The sequence below is a fragment of the Rattus rattus genome, chromosome 8, assembly GCF_011064425.1.
Source record: "Rattus rattus isolate New Zealand chromosome 8, Rrattus_CSIRO_v1, whole genome shotgun sequence".
Classification (NCBI taxonomy): Eukaryota; Metazoa; Chordata; class Mammalia; order Rodentia; family Muridae; genus Rattus; species Rattus rattus.
In genome coordinates, this window is record NC_046161.1 from 22893202 (window position 1) to 22902750 (window position 9549).

The window sequence follows — 9549 nt, forward strand, 5'->3', positions numbered from 1 at the left end:
CTAAAACTACAATTCCCAGAGATCTTAGAGGCGGCGCCTCCGAGACGCGTCTTCTTTTAAGCCTGCCCGGGCACGCCACTTGCTTCAAGGCTCTCTAAAGAGTATCCAGGCAGTACCTCAGGTGTCTGGGTGATGTGTTGAGTGAATGGTGGTGGGTAAAGCCGAATTAGGGAGGGACTGAGGAGCGTCTAGGGGCAGACTATGCGAGATGGAAAGAGCTCAGATAACGGAGAGATGGATTAGGATTAATCATGACTTTTCTTCATAAATCCCAGGTCCTTTAGGCTTCCTTGCCTCCATCTTGCACCGTGCAGGTTTTGGAAGACAAGAGCTGCTTCTTACACGTCCAGTTAGCTTCAGCCTCCTACAGAGAGGCAATGCCGAGACCCCGGAAGAGGCAGACTGGGGCCGCTGGTCCAGGTGAGCTGCACCGACGCTGCAAAAGGCAGCACGTAAAGAACGTTTTTGTAGGGCGTGCATTGTTTACTTTTTCCACTCCATGGTTTGGAGACCTTGGGGTTTGCTGCTTATCATCGTCTTTACTCTTTCTGCCAAAACTTCCACTTCAAGTCTCTTCCACTTGTTTGTCCATTCAAGAAGGAGCTATTAAGCACTGTATACACATATGGAATTGTGTGTGGTGGCCCATGCCTGTACTCTCGGTATGTGGGAAACTGAGGCAGGAGGATCTCCTTAGGTTTAAGATCAACCTGGTACTACATGAATACTACATAATCAGGACCCTGTCTCCAAGGTGTGTGTTTGAAGATAGATATCCTTTACAACGGGAACACACACACACACACACACACACACACACACACACACTCTTATCAGAGGATAACTTGAAGGAATCAATCCCCCTTTTCCACCCTGTGAATCTCAGGGATTGAACTCAGGTCTTTAGGCTTTGTTTTAAAAAAAAACTGCCTTTACCACTTAAGCTGTCTCGCCAACCTTCGTATCATTCTTTTGAGTGCAATAAACCAGACACAGAAATTCCTGCGTGGTTTCATGTGGAATGTAAAAATGTTGAAAGCTAGAAGTAAAAGGAAGATCAGGATTCAAGATCTTCCTTGCCTACATGTAGAGCTTGAGGCCAGCCTGGGCCACAGGAGACCCCACCTCTTACACAGTTTTTTTTTTTTTTCCCTAGGTCTTTATCTGAATAGCCTGTCAATTTGGAAATACTAAGTATCTGAGGATAACCTGAATTCCTGATCCTTCTGTCCCCACTCCCAAGTGCTTTGGTTATGGGTTTTTTAAATCACCAAAAACATTTTTACTTACCCTTAAATTTTCCTGAACAATGTAACTTCAGAGGCTACCAAAACCCTCAACATAGTTGGTAGGACACTTACTGCAGCTATACTTACAAGCCCAGTGTGCTCTAAGGCTTCTCTGGTCCATGTGTTTTGTCAGATTTTATGTGTATGTGCTATGGCCCTTGTGCTGGTACTGAAAAGCTTAACATATATGCCTTAGGCGATGGAAGTCAGGTCTTTTTGGCTTGAAGTCAGTGCCTTTAGTGTCTGGCCTCTTAACGCTTGAGCTCAACTTTATGCTAAACCCCTTTCCTGTTCTGAGACATTAGCCTTATCTGGCCTTGAATTTGTAGCTAGTCTCCTAGGAGCCCCAGGCTCTAAAATTCTGTGATTGTAGTCGTGAGCCAACACGCCCAGCTTAAAATCTTAAACTCTAATTTGGCTTCATTCTCTTTGAAATCTTTTTGTTTGGTTTAAGAATCCCAGGTTGTGAGTTAGGCAGCAACATGCTGTTTCTTGCTGCTGATGGCAGTGCATAGAACATTTTGGAAAAGCAGTGGCCTAGGCCAGCCTGGGTCAGAACAGGAAGCCTACAGCTCCATAATAAAAATGTGTGATGGTTCCTACCTATAATCCTAATGCCTGGGAAGCTAAGGCTGCGAACTGGAGGCCAGCCTGGGCTACAGAGTTCAGAGACCCTATCTCAAATAAATAGATGCTTCTGGAAGTAAATTCCAACCGATTGAGAATTCATGAATACATGTGTGGAGACACCATATGGCAGTTGGTACCTATTAAATGTACACAATTTTTCATCTCCTGTGTCAGTTAAAATTTAATAGAGAAAGGCAGTTAACCATCAGGTGAGGACAAGGAAGATGAGCTCTAATTCCTTCTTGAGGGGAAAATGCAAACCTGTCTGAGGAAACTGAGTAAATGGTCCTTAGGACAGCTTTGTGACAGCGGGGAAGAGGAGGGATCACAGGGGAGGCCTTGAGAGGGAAGCAGAACTTGAGCCCCGTCTTAAAAGAATGGGAGGGCTTTCTACCAGCAAAATCCTGGAACTCAGAAAACATGTTTTTCCATTCACAAAAACAAATACAGATATTAAGCAGTGGAAGTCAGAAAGGGCCTCTTTGTAGAAATGACAGGTTTCAACATATTGGGGTTATTTAACCACATGTACATGCTTGGGTTTTTGTTGTTTTTTAAATTGAAAATAGATGCTTCTCTTATACAGTGTGCCTCAACCAGTTTTCCTCTCCCTCCACTCTCACAGCTCCCTCATTGCCCTCACCAACCCCAGACCCATCCACTTTCCCTTCTTCTCCCTTCAGAAAAGAGCAGGCCTCCAAGAGATAACCAAACAAGACACAATAAGAAAAGGGCAACAGCTCTCATACCAAGGCCAGACAAGGCAATGCAACAGGAGGAAAAGAGTTCCTGGAACAGGCAAAAGAGTCAGAGACACCCATTCCCACAACTAGGAGTCCCACAAAAACAGTGGGCCATACACAGAGGACCTGGTGCAGACCCATGCAGGCCCTGCACTTGCTGCTTCAGTCTCTGAGCCCATGTGAGCCCTGCTTGGTTGAATCAGAAGGTCATTGTTCCCCTGGTGTCCTTCATTCCAACTCCTAAAATCTTATCTCCCCTCTTCCTCGGAGTCCTCCTTGCTCTGAGGGGAGGGACCCGATGGAGATCTCCAAAATTTAGACTCTCCACATAATGTCTGGCTCTGAGTCTCTGTATCTACTCCCATTTGCTGTCTTGAGGAAGCCTCTCTGACGTTGACTGGACAAGGTACCAATCTACGAGTATCAGTATGCTTGTTCTAAAGACAGCTGGGAAACTGTGCTAAGATATGCTAATCAGAGCGTCAGGCATCCATAATGGTATTTAGTGAAGACTGATGTAGTCGCAAACTAAAATTCGAGGTAGTAGAGTTAAGTGTAGGTTCAGACTGACTCAAGTGACAGTTGTGACTGGACTTATAGCTGTGTTCTACCTGACTAGATTGTAAGCAGCAGCACACTGTTCAGATGGACAGAACACTTTATATCGTGTTGATTTGCCAAATTAGGACCTGGTGCGCTTGTCGCAACATAAAAACAAAACAAAAAAAGGGGCAGGAATATAGTTCAGTGATAGATTGCTGGTCTAGCATAGGCAAAACCCTAGGTTCAGTACATACCACTGGAGCACAAAAAACAAAACAAAACAAAATAACAAAACAAAACTCCAAAAAACTAGTTCTATAAAAACTAGTTTATTTTTATAAAATCATATCTACATGGTCCTGATTAAACTTCTTTCAAATTTCTCTTGATAATGATTATATCAGTTAATATTTTCTGAACATTTATGATGAGATATTTCCTGAGTCTTAGCAGTGTGACATAATCATTGAAACAGTTTCAAGCAGTGCTTCATTTCTTCATTAGAAAGAATAGCCTAACTGAAGGCACAGAACTGAGATGGGACACACTTAATTACTACAAGTTCTCTTTGATCTTAACTCTGTGAGGATCACTTTGTGTCACTGAGTAATCTAGAAGTTATCCTGTAAGAATGTGTTCTTGGGGCTGGAGAGGTGGCTCAGCAGTTAAGAGCACTGGCTGCTCTTCCAGAGGTCCTGAGTTCACTTCCCAGCAACCACATGGTGGCTCCCAACCATCTGTAATGGGATCTGATGCCTTCTGGTGTTTCTGAAGTCAATGACAGTGTACCCCCATAAATATAATAAATAATTCTTTAAAAAGAAAAGTGTATTTTTTATTAAATTTTACAATTTCATAAATATCAGAATGCAAACACTTTTTTTTGTTAAAGTAAATCTTGTTTTTTGGTTTGTTGGTTAAGATTTGGCATAGGATTTCTGTGTAGCACAGGCTGTCCTAGAACTTACTCTGTAGACTAGGCTGGCCTCAAACTCAAAGAGCTGTGCCTGCCTCTGCTTCCTAAGTGCTGGGATTAAAGGCATGCACCACTACCGCCCAGCAGCTTTTAAACAGTTCTAATGTTTACTTTTGTTTTATATGTATGGGTGTTTTACCTGCATGTATGTCTATGTACCATAGAGACCAGGGAATGTTGGATCCCTTGGGACTGGAGTTACAGACGCTTGTGAGCCATGTGGGTACTGGGAATTGAACCCAAGTTGTATGGAATCTTTAGCAGAGCTATCTATCTAGCCCTAAGAACATTCCTACCCCATCCTCCCCTATCTCTCTCCTATACCTACATCCTATACCTCTTGCCTACAAGCCCTACACTCACATCTGTTCATTTTGCTTTGTGACCTACTGAGTTTAACCGTCAATGAAGCCATGAGTTCAGAGCTATTAGAGGCTGGCGGGCCCAGCAGTGGCTACAAAATTCAAGACAGCGACTCCCCCTCTCCTGGAAAATATCAATAGCTAATCATTTTAGCAGTAGAGATAGTGCCCCATGAGCTCCTCCCCCATTCATAAATGACTGTTGATAGGACCAATCTTGTGTGGGGACCAGTACAGGTAGTTGCCATTGATGTGAGTTGATGGTTTCAATGGTTGTGTTGTGCCAAGAGGATGCCATTTTTGAGTCTGATTTGCAGGTACTGTCCCGTCTTTATAGAGAAGGTGAAGTTACTTCTCTGAGTCTAAGCTTTGAGTCAGGCCTGTACAGCAAGTATGACAGGAGTAAGTTTTTTTTTCTCACAATTGCCTCCCAGCATGGTGACGAATATTTTCCTTTGCTTTCCTATTGCAGACAAGAAGCAGCTATCCGGAAAACGCACCAAAACTGAAAACTCAGAAAGTGTGTCAGTTAAGCTAGAGAATTCCAGCCTTGAGAAGACTACAACCTTTAAAACCTGTGGCAAGAACTTAAGCAACTACTGGCTGATGAAGTCAGAGCCAGAAAGCCGGCTAGAGAAAGGTATAGACATGAAGGTGAGGCTAGACCTATATTCATTCATGCTGTGGCGATGGGTAGGTCAGTTAAGGTACTTGCTGTACAGACCTGACGACCTAGAACCCACAGGGAAGGGAAAACCAGCCTCTGAAAGCTGTGCTCTGACCACACGTACCACACATCATACACAGATAACTGCTACTCAGAGAATTCACTACAGTGAATGTGTGCTTCTCTCTCACCTTTGAAGACTAAGGAAAAGGTTAAAATGGAGAGCTGGCATAGTGTTGTTAACTTAAGGTTAGATAACCCTTATCAGAAATTCTTGGGACCAGAAGTGTTCTAGATTCTAAATGTGAATATCCCTAAGCTCCACCCCCTAATCTACATACTTTAATAAAATATAAGACTTTTTGAATATTAGAATATTCCAGAGTATTTTGGATTTCAGATGTTAAGAGTAGGCATGCCCTGGTCTTTTTTTTTTTTTTTAAGCTTTTGTTTTTAATGTTTAGATTTATTTATTTCATATGAATACTCTGTCACTGTCTTTAGACACACCAGAAGAGGGCATCAGATCCCATTACGGATGGTTGTGAGCCATCATGGTGGTTGCTGGGAATTGAACTCAGGACCTCTGGAAGAGCAGTCAGTGCCCTTAACCACTAAGCCATCTCTCCAGCCCGGCATGCCCTGGTCTTATTGCAGCTTGTTAAGCCTTGTTTGCTTGATGTCCCTGAGGAGCCTGCTCTTTTCTGGGGAGAGGTGGAGGTGGGGTGGATCTGAGGGAGTGGGGGAAACTACAGTTAGATACAGTTAGAATGTAATATATGAGAGAAAATTAAAAAAAAAAAAAAAAAAAAAAAGATTAGGCATACCCAACCTGTATGTGTCTAGATTTCCTACCTAAGCAAGGGTTGGCAGACTTTCTGCAGAGCCAAAGGTTATGGGTTTTTATAGTCTGTGTTTGCAGCTCTGTCCCGGTAACAAGAAAATGGCCACACAAAACACATTAAAAGGTAAAACTTTTATTTATAAAATCAGGCATTTGGTTCAGTTTTCCAGTGTCAATCGTAGTTTTTGTTATTTTGCTGTTATGTGTTCTTAAGATGATTCAACTATGTAGCACAGGCTGGCCTCTTAACTTTTGAAGTATCCCAGGTTGCCCCTTGAATTTAAGATCCCTCTTGCATCCCAGGTTTAGGAGGGCTGGATTTACAGGAGTTCACCCCTATATCTGGCACTGGTTGGTCAGTTTATTTTCCTTACTACTTGCTATGCTCCTAGATGTCTCCCTGACGAGTGTGGCCATGTATTCAGGTAATGAATATCAGCTGATTTTAGTACTAGCTTGAGGAAAATAGAAATATTAGAGACTTAGGATACCTTAATAAGAGAAAAACAGGGAACCAGCAGGCTTTTATTATCCTGATTATCCATTCAACTGATCATCTTAATTAGCAAAGATCACAGTGCAAAACCCAAGGCTACTTACACATTCAGCACCAGTGAGTCCCTGGAACTAATTAGAAGTAACCTGCCAAGCTCCTTTACAGCCTGCAGCACTTTTCAGGACTAAGAAGAAAGGTTTTGTTTCCATTAGAAGCTTACCGATTGGCCAGTGACTTTAGTAACGAGTGGCTTGATTTCCTTTTGGCTAGTTCAGCATCGAGGATCTCCAAGCACAGCCCAAGCAGACAACTTGCTGGGATGGTGTTCGCAACTATCAGGTAAGGAAACAAGGGGCAGGAACCCTGACGCCAACGACGACAGGCTACATGCCTGCCTCCTCCACCAGTCTGCAGTAGCGGGGCCTTTTAGCCAATACTGCTTTTCCCTGAACTCTGTCTGCAAATGTTTTCAGAAATATCATAATCACTGTGACAGCATGCTTGGTTCTGGCTAGTGTCCTGGAACAAGGCTTAGGACTCTGAACAAAGGAACAGACTTCATTATGAATCGGAGAGAAACTGCAAAACAGAAGTAAACATCTTACAAAAACAGACTTGCTTTCTTCCCAGCCGTTAAGTGGGTAACCCTTGTTTGTTCTTTGACACAGGCTCGGAACTTCCTCAGGGCCATGAAACTGGAGGATGAAGCCTTCTTCTACCATAGCAACTGCAAACAGCCAGGCATCGTGGGACTTATAAAGGTTAGACGCACACATTTGCCCCTGCACTCCTCCCTCAGGGGTTTGTTTGTGAGAGGCCTACAGCTTAAATAGGCAAGAACAACTCCACACTGCCAGTCACAGCCAGTGAGGAACGTGGCCTGACCATCACCTGTGTGACAACGGTTAGAGCGGGAGGACCTTCATCTCAGGCCCTACTGATGCTTCTCACTCTGAGGGTCCCATCAAGCAGCTCCTCTTCATTAAAAGTTTTGGGATAAAAACTGTTTCCAACAGTAACTTAGCGTAAAACTAGGATTTCTTTCCTAGCTTGCTTGCTTAGGCTATTTCCAGAGTGCCAGCTGTCCCTATGGCAAGGGACAGTGGTCAAAATGGGAAGGAGAGGTCAGAGTTAGGTGCATATCAAAACTTGAGCAGGGGCTGGAGAGATGGCTCAGTGGTTAAGAGCACAGGCTGTTGTTCCAGAGGTCTTGAGTGCAATTCCCAGCAACCACATGGTGGCTCACAGCCTTCTGTAATGGGATCCGATGCCCTCTTCGGGTGTGTCTGAAGACATGACGTGTTCATACATATAAAAATAAATAAATCTTTAATTTAAAAAAAAAAAAAACTTGGGCAAGGAACTAAAATGACTGGAGATTTTGGATTTTTTTATTTCCAGATTGTAAAGGAGGCTTACCCAGATCATACACAGTTTGAGAAAAATGACCCCCATTACGACCCATCCAGCAAAGAGGACAACCCTAAATGGTCAATGGTAATAAGTGTTCTTGTTTCATAGGGCAGAATGGACAAAAGGAGGAAAAGGGTACGGGGTGCTATTAGGTCAAGAAGCACAGCCCAGCTCTCCCTTGGATGAAGTTTTGCTGAATTGGGATAGCAACAGAATATTGGCATCCCTAATACTAGGGACCTCCTACAAATAGCAAAAACCCTGGGTGGGCACAGAAGCAAGACCTTAGCCACTCAGAGGGCAAAGCTTGAAAATTGATTCCGGGATAGGAATTCAAGGACAGGCTAGGCAACATAGTGGACCCATCTCTTAAGGTCGGACAGAGTTGGGCTGGAAAGATGACTCAGCGGTTAAGAGCACTGACTGCTCTTCCAGAGATCCTGAGTTCAAATCCCAGCAATTACATCATGGCTCACAACCATCTGTAATGGGATCTGGTGCCCTCTTCTGGTGTGTCTGAAGACAGTGACTGTGCTCATGATATATATAAAATAAATAAAATCTTTTGAGAAAAAAAAAAAAAGATTGGCGAGAGGCTGGCTGAGCACGTTTCTGTTCCCTTCACAATTGGCGAGAGGCTGGCTGAGCACGTTTCTGTTCCCTTCACACGCTGTCGAATAGGTGGATGTACAGTTTGTTCGGATGATGAAGCGCTTCATCTCCCTGGATGAGCTGAAAACCTATCACCAAGCCCACAAAGCGACTGGTGGTCCCTTAAAAAGCATGACTCTCTTCACCCGCCAGAGACTTTCAGTTCAGCCTCTGACTCAAGGTAAGGAAGGCCCTAATCATGGAGCGGTGGTGTCCTCACTGAACCACTCACAAGGAAGATGCTACGTGCTGCGCACACTGTCGCTGTTACGTACTCGGTACCAGATATTCCAGTTTTCTAATGGACAACAGCGCTGCAGAACCGCCCTCAGCCTCTCTGTGCGGGAGACGGTAAGCACCTCAGTCTTACCCCCACACCCCTCCCCCCTTCTTTTGTAGAAGAATTTGATTTTATTTTGAGCCTGGAGGAAGCAGAACCAAGTTAATCAGAAGGCTCTACTGGTGGATGGAGTGACCGCACCGAGATTTCCTGAGACAGCAGGAGAAAGCTTGCTGTTTCAACTGGGGGTCATATGCATGGGTGGCTTAATTTTCCCAATAAAGATTTAATGACAAGGCTGGAAGCGTTTTCTTCTAAATCTGGCTTGGTTGTGGAGGGTTCCTCCACCATAGGTATTTTCTATCCAGCCTGGTTCCTTTCGGCAGCTGGAAGAGGCAGGCACCTCTACCCTCACCTGCCCCACCTCTGCAGTTGTGCAGTAAACAGCAAAATGGAAGAACACTCAGTGAGAGCCTCCATCTTGATTTTTCTATGCTACTTTTGGTCTTTGTCCCTCCACAGTGGAAGAACACAGGGTGTTTCAGGCAAGTTACCAGACAAACCTGAACTGGGCTGTGTTTGCCTAAAATGGGTGGTTAATACGGTGTTCATTACTGTTTACCGTCCACTAAAAAGGAAGGCAGTGTTGAAGCCA

The 9549-nt window shown here is 44.1% G+C and overlaps 1 protein-coding gene across 2 annotated transcripts; it reads left to right on the plus strand.

Annotated features, from left to right (window-relative positions):
- Positions 1-68: 68 nt before the first annotated feature.
- Thyn1 (thymocyte nuclear protein 1) lies at positions 69-9193 on the plus strand. Of its 2 annotated transcripts, none has more exons than XM_032911309.1 (8): positions 69-121; positions 276-420; positions 5016-5197; positions 6821-6889; positions 7219-7311; positions 7952-8047; positions 8645-8795; positions 9014-9193. In XM_032911309.1, the coding sequence occupies exons 2-8, from the start codon at positions 378-380 to the stop codon at positions 9058-9060; spliced, it is 681 nt and encodes a 226-aa protein (XP_032767200.1). In that variant the 5' UTR covers positions 69-121; positions 276-377; the 3' UTR covers positions 9061-9193. The 2 variants fall into 2 exon arrangements, with proteins under 2 accessions (XP_032767200.1, XP_032767201.1); XM_032911310.1 differs by lacking the exon at positions 69-121 and adding an exon at positions 131-151.
- The last annotated feature ends 356 nt before the right edge of the window (positions 9194-9549 follow it).